This window comes from Anneissia japonica, unplaced genomic scaffold (genome assembly GCF_011630105.1).
Source record: "Anneissia japonica isolate Jap-2015-1 unplaced genomic scaffold, ASM1163010v1 scaffold1929_len197191_cov155, whole genome shotgun sequence".
In the NCBI taxonomy this organism is placed as follows: domain Eukaryota; kingdom Metazoa; phylum Echinodermata; class Crinoidea; order Comatulida; family Comatulidae; genus Anneissia; species Anneissia japonica.
In genome coordinates this window covers 74,140-88,890 of record NW_022751890.1, presented here as the reverse complement: position 1 = coordinate 88,890, position 14,751 = coordinate 74,140, and the positions used below count along the sequence as shown (strand labels likewise).

At 31.7% G+C, this 14,751-nt stretch overlaps 1 protein-coding gene across 1 annotated transcript in view; it reads right to left on the bottom strand.

The window, feature by feature from the left end:
• Positions 1-14,751, bottom strand: part of LOC117121874 — a 63,215-nt gene that overhangs the window by 180 nt on the left and 48,284 nt on the right. The window contains exons 29-38 of the mRNA XM_033267259.1: positions 14,130-14,361; positions 13,570-13,759; positions 12,985-13,169; positions 4,994-5,224; positions 4,029-4,262; positions 2,630-2,680; positions 2,396-2,528; positions 1,266-1,403; positions 796-906; positions 341-460 (exon numbers count right to left, since the gene is read on the bottom strand). Of these exons, the coding sequence (XP_033123150.1) occupies positions 341-460; positions 796-906; positions 1,266-1,403; positions 2,396-2,528; positions 2,630-2,680; positions 4,029-4,262; positions 4,994-5,224; positions 12,985-13,169; positions 13,570-13,759; positions 14,130-14,361 (1,625 nt within the window). The remainder of the gene's footprint in view (positions 1-340; positions 461-795; positions 907-1,265; positions 1,404-2,395; positions 2,529-2,629; positions 2,681-4,028; positions 4,263-4,993; positions 5,225-12,984; positions 13,170-13,569; positions 13,760-14,129; positions 14,362-14,751) is intronic.

Genomic DNA, 14,751 nt, shown 5'->3' with positions numbered 1-14,751 from the left:
AATGGTGATAGTAATGTTAGGCTAATAATGATGATGAAATTAATAATGATAATAATAAGCTATTATTAATAATGATAATAATTATAACTTAATAGATAAGGAAATAAAATTAAGAAAGGGATAAACGGCAACTTTGTAAGGAACTAAATTAGGGTAATAAAAATACATTTAAAAAAAATGATGATTAGGCCTATCATGTTGATTATAATAATGATAAGAAAATGCAATGTGTAGCCATGTTGCAAAAAATATAATTTACATGTAATTATTTATTAAAGTAGGCCTACATTGTTTTGTTGGATATGCTGCATTCCAGAACACACTTGCCGCGCGTACGTACACAGCCGAGCAGATGATATTTCCTCAATTTGGTTATCGTACAGCGGTTCTTCGGAAAGTGATTGTAGATATTTTGAGAGATTTGTATAAGGAGCAAACTCCATTAACAATGCAACTGGATCTACACACAACACCCAATATAAAGAAATTAACAGAAATTACACTATAAAACGTATTACCAATAATGCTAATATTACAGTTTTTAGAGTAAATATATTCTAAATGAAATTAAGTTTGTCTGACTTATTTGCATATGACACATCTTTGTTTTCCACTTTCTCTGAGCTAAAAACAATTATGAATTTATTATTTATTTAACATATTTTTAGTTTTTATGCGTGATAATAATAATAATAATAATAATAATAATAATAATAATAATAATAATAATACAATAATAACATTAATTTATTATCATAAAACAACTAACAAGAATCGTTCAATATCTATACATACCCCTGATGCTTGTGAAGCCAAGTAATCGGATAATGTTTTCATGCCTTGGCAACAGTCTGATCATCCTTATTTCGTGTAACATTCTTTCCTTTTCCTTGACATTATGATCCTCTAAGTAAATAAAGTTGGAATATTGTTCAAAGTCAAATTATTAAAAGAAAAATAAGGAATCACATCAATAATTCTATCTTGCTAAATAAAAAAAATAATGAATTTAAACGGAAGTCGCAATAGGTACGGCAATGTTAAAGTAATTTATGAAAGTTCACTATATATTGTGTTCAGCAACAAGGTCCAGTTATGCATTTTAAACTACAGTAATTATAAAGTTTTAGTATGAGGATAGAAGTGGAATTGAGGTGGATTTCTATGTCAAGACGTAGTCCAGGTGTCTGTCTATTAAGATTTAAAACGAGAATCTATGGGATTGGAAAACTAAGAAATATGGGATTAGAAGGCAAGTGTCTTACCTCTTAGAGTCTTAATTGCGACATTTGTTAGACCAAGACTAGGAACTCTACCTCTATACACCCGGGATTGGTTTCCTTCGAGAATTACGTCATCTTTACGTAATTTGTCCGGATGAATCTCATTTGCTGAATTGTTTTCTATAAAAATTATATAAATTCTCATAAAATAATATCGATCAAACCATTTCAAAATTAGGAATTATATGTAATGGTTTGTTTTCTGAAATCCAATTCAAGTTAACACATTAATTAGAAAATGGTATTAAATGAAAATGCTTATTTAATATGCAGATACTAATGACTACATTTCGCATAAACATTAAGCAGTATTACAAGGGAAATAAATAAATTCATATACGTGTTCTGTTGGTTGACAAAATAGTTAAAATCCCTTTAAATATTCAACTCAACATTGAATAGCCATTCAACATTGAATGGCTATTCAAAAAGCATATAATAAGATATCAATTAAAACAAATGACATTTTCTTTCTTTATTTATTCAATTTCTCTGCCTTATAATTATAATTCTAAAACCCCCCCAAAAAGGATTGATTGACATTTCAGGCAGAGTGTTGATATTCAAAAGTTTTACTATCAAAACTCTTAAACAACTCTGGTGTCAATAACAAAAAATATAGGAAAGGATTTGTTTATGTGTCAGTTAATTATCATAGAAAATATCTTCTTATTCTTATTTTTATTTTAAAGTTACTACTATGTATACAGAGAATCAATATCAAATAATATTGGATTTTATTTCTCATTTCTTTGAAACAAATTACTTCTTTAAAAAAAGTTATTTTTGTATTATGCTAATCGAATATTAACTGTTTAGTGCATACCTCTGCCATGTGCCTGAATATCAGAATCATACATACGTGGCGTATATGGGCGATACCATTATTTTTTATTATACCTAAGGGGTAAGATTTAGACAATTTTATATCTGGTCCAGGGATATTTCCATCCAGAAATTTAAACACCTCTTTTTAGATCAAAATGGACGACTCCGCTAAATTGTATAATGTTTCATTCATTAGTTTTTGCGTAGTCCTGCAAATATAAAAACAGCCAGACAGACAAACAAACAGATAACCACATAGTCTCCTCGGAGGAGGAAATAAATACCTTGCATGACTACTCCTTGTGAAAATGGTACAATATACTCATCTTCTACTAGCCCCTTCATTGAAGTTGGCAGATAGGGTGTATATTCAGGCGGATGGCAATGTGAAGTGGCATATGGATTAGGTTCCAACTCCTAAAAATCAACACATTCGTATCATTAGGATGTTTTGTATTATTTTGAAAACATTGAAAGTCATGAAACAAATTAATTACAATGTTTAATCGATGTCTTACATTGGTGTCGGCTGAATTTTCATTTCCCGTGTTATCTTCAAATTTTTTAGGCTGAAATAGCAAGAATAAACAATAATTATAAATGTAATAATAAATAATAATAATAATAATAATAACAATTATAATAAAAGTAATAATAATAATAATGATGATAATAATGATAATGATAATAATAATAATAATAATAATAATAATAATAATAATAATAATAATAATAATAATAATAATAATAATAATAATAATGGAGGTGTATAATATAATGCCTCCGCCCACCTCGCAATTCTCCCATTGACAATGATGAACCATTTAAAAATGTTTTTCAGATCAATTTATCATATTATTTTTTATATCTAGGTCTAGGAAGTTCCCTTTATGTGGTTCTTATATCCATACACTATTTAAGATCGTCGCCAAGATTTTAACTAATTCTTTCATGGAACATGGACAGTTTCATTTAGATCCATAACAAGTGTTTGAGACAATCTTGTCTGGGAACTTAGCAATTGAAATGACCTCAAAATCCACACCCACGTCTGGACCGTCCCCAAAATGTAATCACTTCTTCCTTGTAATAACTATTCCAGAAAGTTTCATTCAGTTGTCCAGTTTTTGAGACATCTGGTCTGGGACGTCTCTCTTTAAATGGTCCTCAATCCTCATATCCATACCCTACCCCGGGTCCTCATCAAAATTTAATTATTTCTTTCTTGGATCATTGCAAACCATTCTAAAAGGTTTCATTCAGATCAATTGATGAGTTTTGAGATATTTAGGTGAAATTTTATAACTATTAGTGCGCTACTAAGTGTGTATAAATTAAAGATGGTCAGTTCTAGTATTAAAATGGAAAAAAAAATCTTGTCGAGGAATTGGGTATAAGATATAAAGACATATTGCAAGAAATGCCAAGCAGATATATTCAAAACGGTTTCAAATCTAGGAAAACCAGGCGAATCCATTTTACGTAGATGTTTAAAAAAAATGTAAAGAAACACTATAACTTTATGGCAGTATAAAAATGTTTCTTAATTTATATCTACTAAAGTTCAAACCACTAAGGAGTATAGAAGATTTGTTGCTTATCATTTGTTCAGGTTGTAATAGTGATTATATTGGTAAGACAGATAGATGCTTATTAACTAGACTTAAAGAACATTTTTCACGATCTGATAGTGTTATATTTGATCATGTACAAAATTTTAGAGGCATTCCGATATGTTTCAGACTTACAAGGTATACTTGAAAATGAAGATGTTCATGGTGTGTAATGTAAGTAATAAATTAAGTTTATTATTTTCTAATACTAACATTATTGACAATTCCCAAAATTTGTCTATCCTGTTTAATGCAGCCTTTGCTATTGTTAAAAAATGTGTTAAGTACTATATAATAAACTTACGTTCTGCCGCTTACTACTTGCTTTGAACAGGACTAGGCCTATTACAAGAAGAATAAAAAACACTACACCTAAAACAATGCCATTTATTTGTCCAATACTCAAACCGTGGGGTGGTGTAGAATCAATGTGGATTAAAACAAAATCTGTTTTAGTGTTATTAACAACATCCGTCGCTCGAATCCAAAATTTAATGGTTTCTTTTCCATTATTTGTTTGGTAAACAAACATTTCTTCCTGAAAAAAAAATCCATAATTTTAGTACATTTAGAATTGTTACAAATGTCTACAGTAGCCAGTTTACTACTTGTTTGTTGCTTGTTTAGTGTAATTCAACATTTGTTTTTACTTTTGGTATACAATGTACGTACAATATATAATGCTTGATCAAATAGTCAAGGGTCAGTGGCGGCTGTACGGGGGGGGGGGGCTAGGGGCTGCAGCACCCCCCCCCGTAGGGGGTAGGGAAGAAAAACCACAATTCGTCGGGTATATATTCTGTACATATTATAGACTCTAAAATCGATTAAATAAGTCTCTGAAACCCCTAAATTGTCATATTTTCGGGGGGCTACGTCCTCTGGACCAATTTCGAAAGGTTTTTAGAGACGCCCGACCACACCCACTTTGGGCATCGCCCCTCCCCCATGCCCTCCGGTCGGGAACCTTGAACCCCACGTCTGGGAAATCTTGGCGCCGCCACTGTCAAGGGTACAATTAGTAATTTTGAGAGTTGAATGATACATAATTCATTAATAAACAATATAAAAGAAAAACAAATAATACCGCAATATAACGCATCATCTAAAAATAATTTCTCATAATAATTAAGATTTGCAATAAAAATATTTACGTAGGCCTATATACACAATTACATAATTTGTGTGAACTATGGTAGTGGTAGTAGCAGCGGTAGCAGCAGCAGCAGCAGCAGTATTGTGACAAACTTAACGCTGAATCAACTGTACCAGGTCATTTGGTAAAGCCATCCAATCTGGCTGAAGTCCATCTTTAGCAACTCCAACTTCAAACTTTACAATTCCATGTCGATTGTTAATGGATGATAGAGTACGCCCTGCAGGTAAGGCGTCCGAATCGTAGGCTTCATTAATGACGTCATTGTCGATTTCAATGGCGTGCAACATAATTTGGTCCTCGTGTAGTTTGTTAACAAAATGACCCTGCCATGACACTTTAATCTGACAACATATTAATAAAAAGAATCGTCAACAATAACATAATCAAGGTCATTGTCTTCACAAACAACTTATCTTTCACTCTCATTATCTTCATCATTATTATTACCTGCACCACCACATTCATAGTTATCGTCATCATAATAATAGAAATATGTATTATTATTACTATTATTATTACCTCCACTTAAATATATTATTATAATCATCATCATCATCATCATCATCATCATCATCATTATTATTATTATTATTATTATTATTATTATTATTATTATTATTATTATTATTATTATTTAATCTACCAACATCAATCACCAAAAAGGCATTAATTTTCAAAAATTTTGGAAATAAATTACTAATTCTATTGAAAGAAAGTACACTTCTGTAAAATATATCTTCTTCCTCTTTTTATGAAAAGTGAATAAAACGAGAAACGAATAGAAAGGAAGAATGAAGGAAAAATAACGAAAGGAGATGAAAAGTGAGAAAGGAAAGTGAAAGACAAGGAAAGAACAGAAAGAAAAAATGGATGTGGGTGAGAATAAAACAAGAAAAAGAAAAGGACAGAAAAGGAAATAGAAAAGAAAGGGAAAAGGAAAAATGAAATAAAAGAGTAGAATAAAAAGAAAAGGAAAGGTAAAAGAAAAGAAAAATGAAGAAAAAAGGAAAGAAAACAAAAGAAGAAAGAAAAAGAAAAGAAAGAAAAGAAAAATGAAAAAAAATGAAAAAGGAAAATAAAATAAACGAAGAAAGAAAACGAAAGAAAAGAAAAGAAAAATGAAAGAAAATGAAGGAAGAAATATGAAATAAAAAAGAAAGACAATGAAAGAAAGAAAAGGAAAGAAAACATAAAGGAAAACGAAAACGAAAGAAAGAAAATAAAAATGAAAGAAGGAATATAAAATAAAAGAATACAGACAACGAAAGAAAGAAAAGGAAAGAAAACGAAAAGAAGAATGAAAACGAAAGAAAGAAAACAAAAAATAAAAGAAAATGAGAGAAGGAAAATGAAATATAGAAGAAAGAAAACAAAAGAAAAATATAAAAAAGGGGAAAAATAATGAAAGGAAAATGAAAGAAGGAAAAGTAAAAGTAGAAGGAAAAGAAATGGAAAAAAATGAAAAAAACTAATCTGAAAAGAAAAGGAACGGGGAAAAAAAGAAAAAGCAGAAAAGGAAAGACAAAGGGAAGGGAAAGGGAAAGAAAAGAAAGAACAGAGAATGAAATGATGGAACGAATGAAAACAAGGTAGGTATAAATTTAAAATACTAAGGAAAACGCTCGAAGGAAAGAAAGGAGAACGGTAAGGATAATATTAAATATAAAACAAAAAATAGGGGATGGATAATGAAAGAAATGAAAAAGAAAAGAGGAAAAGAAAAGGGGAAAATGAGAGTAATAAAGTGTAATATGAAAAGGAAAGAAGATATATTAGACGAAAACTGTAAAGATTTTTGAATTTTAACTTAAAGTTTTGCAATTGCCTATTTGGATTAATTACTATTATCGTTAATATTTTTAAATATATTTTATTTATTTATTTATTTTTTCTTTTTTCTATTTTATTTATTTTTTTTTTATTATTATTTTTATTTAATTTTATATTTTTTTTCTTCATTTTGTAGTAAAATCACACTCACACACACGCACACACACACCCACATACACGTAATCGAAATGGTCTAGTTTTAGCAAGAAAGCAATTTCCTGATATTCTTCTGCAACACAGGCATCTGAAACCTTGCAGTGACGGACTTACTAGTCTTTTGCAAGATGTAAACACGTAAATATAAACGTATTATTATTATTATTTGGAATCAAGGGTCGCTGGTATGTGTACCATGACTCAAACCGTGTTCCCTGGGCTTTTCAACGTTTTGCATGTTATTTTCAAAGTTTTTGTAACTTCAAGAAACAAATCTTCGAGAATATTACGTTTGAAGGAACAATTCAGTTATGGTATGCAGTTTAATAAATGTTGTGGTCTTTTTGGCAACAAGTTGTGTAGGCCTCAGTATGGTCAGCATTGGTGGCGCCAGGATTGCCCCGACGGGGTATCCGAGTTTCCCTACATGGAGGGGGCCGATTTCCACGACGAAAAAAGTGGGCGTGCTCGAGGGTCGCTCAAAATCCCAAAAAAGTATCCATGGGAAGCCCCCGAAAAATTTAACAATTTAGGAGTTTTAAAGGCATATTTAATCGATTTTAGGTCTACCAATATATAGAAATTCACACATTTTTTCCTCCCCAATAAATTGTGGTTTTTCTCCCAGACTAGGGGTTATGGTCCAGGCTCCCTCCCCCTGGTGCACCCCTGAAGGTAAGTACCACTAAAACGGACGATCAGAGACGTGGATATTTGATTAGAGCTCAGATGTACATTCCGATCTTTCATGTAAACAGGCTTAGCTACTCGAAAGTAGAACTACTATCACTGAGGAATCGAACTACAATTCAAGCGAACATTTCAAACACAGTTTTAGAATTTCACCTTTCAGTTTCTGTTTCAGAATAAAAGGTTTCGAGAAGGTACGAAAATTAGGAATTCGCCTTCCAGTTGTTATGTTTACACGGACAAGCCGAATTCGTGTCCAATTATTATTGGAAATAGACCATTTAACCAAAGAAACAGAAATCGATATTAACGGACCACCAAGCAGTTTCAATTAAAATAGACCTGCATGAACCAAAGTGAGGGTATGGGCTCTGGAAATTCAATAACAGCTTTTTAAAAGATGAATTTTATACAAAAAGGATTAATTAAAATAATGGATAAAACAATACTAAAAATTACAGAAGCATTAAATTAAATTCAGTTCTCTTATTCGAACTTATAAAAACAATAATTGAATTTTCGAGTTAAAGAAAACACCATAAAACTATTATAAAAAGAGAAAAACTACAAAAAGAGAAAAAATATTAACAACAATGATGTAGATTCAAATATTGAATATAGCATAGAGAAGAAACAAAACGAATCTATATGACGTTGAGGCTAAAGGTGCACAAATTAGGTCAAGATCTCGTTGGATTGAAGGGGAGAACGTAACTCAATTTCTTTCCTTGGGTTAGAAAAATCAAATAGCAAAAAGAAGCAAATAAAATGTTTGATTACTGAAAGGAATACTTTAGTTACAGACCAGGCAGATATTCTCAAAGAGCTAGTCACAAACACTTTAAAAATCTATATACAAATAAAATTATATCTCCTGAACTAATCAAAATTTGATGAACATGTTAGATTAATACTTTTTCTTCCGTTAAAGTGCAAACTTCATTAATTGAAGACTGGAGCACTTGGTGGAAATTGATGCAAGCTGGCGGAAATTTAATTTAGTAGGCCTATTCCTATTTGATGACTTGCTTTATTATACAGAAAGTCATGATTATGAAGGAGCAATTGTCGTCTTGGATTTTTAAAAAGCATTTGATTCGATAAATAGAGAGTTTATGTTTTTAGAGCTTAAAGCTTTAATTTTGGAAATCCTTTTCGAAATTGAGTTAAAAGTTTGTAGTATAAAAATGTAAACTATGTTACAATAAATAACGGATGGGTTTCCGAAAATTTTGAGATGGAAAGAGGAATTCGACAAGGCTGTCATCTGTCGGTTCTCTTTTGTATCCTTGTAGTTGAGACAATGGCCGCTAACATAAGAAGCAGTGATTTTATACAAAGGAATTAAAATCCCTTGTGAAGAACAGTATATAGAAACTTGGATTAGTACACTAGCTGACGAAACGGTACCATACATTGGGGATGAAAATACACTGCAATCGGCTGTTAACATTATTGAACTTTTTTGTAAGACGTCTGGTATGGAGTTGAATAGACATAAAAACAAAAGATTTTTGGATGGGGGGGGGGGTGCATGGAAAGGAAGAGAGTAGGAAGTATTAGGTTTAAGGTTGGGTAAAACACCCGATCAAAGTTTTAGGCATCTACGCAGGGTATAACTTGGAACTTTGTTCCAGTCAAAACTTGGATGATAAAATAACTGAATTTCAAAGAACTGTTAAGTCTTCGGGTGGTAGAAACTTGTCTTTCTATGACAAAGAAACTGTCTTAAAAAGTCTTGCTTTAGCAAAGCTAGTATTATGCTGCTAATATTATAAACGTACCAAACTATGTCATACGCAAAGTAAATAGTTTGATACACAATTTCATATGGAATAATAAGCCAGAAAAAACGCATAGAAAAACCTTAATTTTATTGAATGGGGATTAAAAGTGCTGGACTTTTTAAAAGTAAAAGCTCTAAATGTGTCGTGGAATTAAACAATTTAAATGTGATTCTAAATATAGGTTGTTTCAAAAACATAAATATTGTTTGCTTTGACATACTTGAATTCTATAAAGACGTCATTATTGCTTGTACTGATTATAACAGATGCACAAAGAAACATTTTAAAATATAGGCTGATATTATTAAAGAACAAATATGGCGTAACCATCTAATACCTTTGGAAAGACATTAAAAAACACAAATAATATTGAAAAATATTAAGATGTTGGTAATATTAGCACTAAGAACATAAGAACATAAATGTTAACACAAAATTGATTTACTCATATTTTGTAGATGAAACATTTGTAGTACCAACTGGACAAAGAAAATGGAAAAATAGCTTAGTGATTAAAACATTAATTAGAAATCTTGCGCGACTACATAAAATTTGTAAAATGAAAGATAAAAAGCTTGCGCAATTTAATTACAAAATGCTACATCGAACATTGCCTACTAATGAAAGATTTCATGTCTGGAAAATAAAAGAGACAGAAATTTGCTGTAAATGTGAAATTGTCAAAGATGAAAATTAATTTTTTCGTTGTAAATTTGTCAAATCTTTCTGGAAAAAAGTCAGAATTGTCCTTAGAACTGTGGGGCAACATGATGTATCTTTCAAAAAGATTGTGCCTGGAACAGGAGATGTAGTATCGGACTTCATTTAATTTTCAACTGCTTACATACAAATTCGATTTTATCTGCTCTGAACAAACCAAATACTAAATATTTCTGAATTTCTTCAGATACACTGTATTTTTAAGAATAAAATGTGAAATTTACATAAATAAAGAAAGGGGTAAAAGAAAATTGAATGAAGTGCATAATATTATCTAAGTTTCAAAATGTGTATGTATGTGTGCATGTATACAGTGTACAAAAAAAAAAACGATTAATGAATGATACATCACGTACACATGAATTTTTTGTTTAGCCATTGAGGGTTACACGTTGGTTCCTAGAGACAGGGTGGATATGAAAGGAGGAGGATTAATTCTGTAGGTAACAAGTTGTGATATGACCCGATTTTAGAAGGAATTTTGATGACATTAAGACCAAAATGCCTCCCATGTAAGATATCATATATTTCAGTTGGAGTTCTCTACAACACTCAATGGGTACATGAACAAAACATGTCCAGGTATATTGTTAAATGTATGGACGCTATTCGACGCAAACATCCGGAGACTGGATTCATAATTATGGGGGATTTTAACCATATGAATAATAGACCACTCCGTAACTTTCCAACGAAACAAATTGTCAGCCGTTAAACTAGAGGGAATACATGACTTGTATGAAAAGCCAGTGACTCAACCTGGTCAGAGCCTTTCGAATCACAATGTAGCTATTTGGGAACCAGCCATCACATAGCAATGCTCATGGATTTAAAATCGTCAGAAAAAGAAAAGTAACCCAATACGCAAAAGAGGCTTTTCGCCAGGAACTTAAATCAGTAAGTTGGCAAAGTATGTATAGGATGAACTCTTGTTACGATCAATATACATTTTATATAAATACACTAAAGGGGCTGATGGAGTTTTGCTTTCTATTTTATGAATGCAAAACAATTCTAGGTTACAGACATACTTAAAGGATAGTGGCTGCCCGTCGAATTGCATTTGACAATAACGACAAGGCAAGATTTAGGATACTTCGAAATAAAGTTAACAAAATTGCTAAAGATCACAGAAAGAAATACTACAAACGAACAATGGCCTCCCTTAAGGACTCAGATCCTAAAACAATTCGTCACTTACAGAAAGTTGGGTTCCCGATGACTGGAAATGTGTCGACATCGTACCACTACCAAAAGTCAAGTAGAATAACTACTTCTCGTCATGGCTAAGCCCCAATGGTTGTATTCCACAAGGCTCTTGGTTAGGCCCTGTTATATTTGTCATATTCATGAATGATCTTAAGTGCGCTTTAAGTGCGATACATCCATTTACCAAAGGATAAAGTCGGGATAAATTAGTCATGTGCATGATGTTAATAATCACTTGGTTGTCTTAGAATAGAATGAAATAATTTGGAACAATGTTATTAGCTTTAAGAAGACACCAACCCAGTTCCAGTGAGTTTTAGCACTTAATTCAGAAATTAAGTGTGTTTCATCTATCCATTAGGAGACCATATTGATAGATCATTAAACTGGCAGACCAATGTTAACTACCTGATCAAAAAATGCGGTCCCAGGTTATACTTTCTTAAGAAAGTCCGGAGATCAGGCCTAAATACTTCAGATCTAATCAAATTTCTATATTGCCATGATCAGACCAGTGTTGGACTATTGCTGTACTGTTTGGAAGACTTGTTTCACTAAGGAACAAAGTTCAGACCTCGAATCAGTCCAAAGGAGGGAATTGGGCATCGTGTCACCTGGTATTTCATATGAAACAGCTCTTAACCGGCATACTACCCCAACACTCGCTGATCGTCGCCTCTCACTCTGTTAAATCACCTTCGCATAAATTGCATGTTCTTTTAGCGTCTGCTTCCACCCCCATAAAAAAGAATTACAATCAGTTAGAAACAATCATAAAATTGTTCTTCCTAAAGAGAAGAATAGATCACATATTTCGGCCTGAAGTCATATCAAACAGAGAACTATGGAACAAGCTAATCATCAATAACATTATTCAAATCAAACATAAAATAGAGAATAATACGCATGACTGCTGTGTTCACTCTATCTACTGTGTATATGAATAATCATTAGTTCGATATGACACCAATTCTTGGTGGATTAGTTGCGTACGTATAAAGCACAATTACAGCTAATTAAGCCTCTACACTCTTGCACATTAGTTTCGACAACAAATGTACAGTATTGTTGATATACACCAAAGAGTTTGTGACTTCATTTATAAAAGGTGGAGCTGGATAGGCCACTTTCTCAGACTGGACAAAACGAAACATGCAAAACAGGTTTTAAAATGGCAACCTGAAAGAAAAAGAAGCACAGGAAAACCGAAATCAACATGGAGGAGTATGATGGGCCATCAGGCAGAGGAAAATAGAAAGACATGGAACGAGGTAAACTGGCTGGCATAAGACCGTACCAGTTGGAGTATATTTGTAGACGCCTTATGTGCACCAGTGCACGAAGAGGAGTAAATAAATAAGTAAAGTGAATACGGAACGTTTTAAACGTTTCATTATTATGCAAGCAGTTTTTCAAAGATGGTAGGCCTAATGAATATTGTTGAAATTCAATCATTTGTTATCTATTCATGATTTCAATAAAGTAAAGTTGAGTTAAGTTGAGTATTATTATTTTTATAATTATTGTTTATTATTATTATTATTATTATTATTATTATTATTCATTATTATTATTATTTATTATTATTATTAATTATTATTATTATTTATTATTATTATTGTTATTATTATTCTTATTATTATTGTCATTGTCTTGTATTATTATTATTATTATTATTATTATTATTTTCAAAAGTCATCAAACCTTACATCCTTATCAACATATGTCGATGCGTTGGATCCTAGAAGATTAAGCTTTTCTCCATCAACCACTAGCTGTATAGGTTTGTCATCTACAATCGATATTTCACTTTGGTCATCAAAAATAAGGCAGCGTCGAGCAAGACGAATGTTGCTAGCAACGTCACCAACGGACAACAAAGCACAGTATACACCTAGTTTAATTAATTTTTTCATTTAGATAATTTTGCATTTTCAAATGTGATCTTAAGACTGCACTACTATGCCATCCGTGTGCTGTGGTTTTAATATTGACCCATCAAAATGACAGTAACAATCTGTTTCTATATTCTAAACACGAAAATAACGAGATTTCATAAGGTATTTTCATATAATATGTGAAATACATCTCTATATAAATTATCATTATACTTTTTTTTTTCGACTTTACTCCCTGATGGGTCTCAGGGAGTAAATGCTATGTAACGGAGGCTTAAAAAGCATCGCCTTTCGTCTACCAAACCCTGAGTGGACTAATCATAATTAACTTAATTAAACTTATTCAGTAAGAAACGGTCGGCCAAAATACATTTAAATTATTTTTGTAAGGTCTACCTGGAGAGGTTAGCTCAAACTCTGCCTCATAATAATTTCCAATTTGAAAATAAAGAAGACTGTCACAAGTGTCATTAAAAGTAAGCACGTCATTATTTGCAACCATTTTGCAAATTCTGCAGTCATAAGACGTTGCTGTCAATCCTGAAATATGGTCTATCCATGTTGACCACTTAATCTTCAACTGACTCTGTAAATAATCATAAATAGTTATCCATCATATAAAACCTAGGCGTCAACAAATCGGTTCAATTTTCGTGCGGTTGGTACAATATGTTACGTTTACTTTTTATTGACGCTTATTAAATGTGTAGGCCTATTGGTTTATAAATATTGACTTAATTTAACACATTGTTTTACACATACCATACCAATAAGAAAGGATAATCAAACCAGTTCGTCAACTCCTATTTGATTGATGGAAAATACCAGAGACCAACCCAGGTCTACATATTTAAAAACCACTCCAAAATATTTGATACTGTATTGGCACTAAGTTTGATTTTTAATAAATAATGTTAATATACTTTATATCTTTATCTTTGTTAATTAATTCTCACCGATGTAGTGTATGGATCACCGATGTCAAGTGCATATCCAATGCAAGTCGTATCACGTGGGACATTAAGAGAACAGTGCGATGGTGCATCAATGTCGACAATTATGCTCATATTTCTTGTTACAGTTTTACCCTCATAGTACACGGGATCACCACCTATCCCGATCATTGAATAATCGTAGTTGTTCAGTCGAAGAAATCCTCCATTAGTTGATGAAGCTGTTATTATCAAACTGAAAAGGATATTCTGTAGTGATACTAATGACACATTAATTTCAGACATAATCAATACTTCGGGTGATAAATAATTCTCAAATGTGTGTACTAATTGGGAAACTTTATGTTAACTACTTCTATTTTTATTCCATTTATTTTTATTGTAATCATATTTTAATCAAAACTGGAACTCAGATTCTCCTCCACTGGTGTGGTACAATTAAAAGTAAAATCTAAAATTTCTTTAAAAGAAAAAAAATCTATTTTCAAGTATCTTAGCTGGCAGAGACTAACTTGGATAAGTGCAACGATTGTTTCAACTCTGCGATTATCTTTGGCCCCGCAAGATGATCTCTAATTAATTCAGCCCTTCAAACAAATTATATAAGAACATAGGTGTAATTTGT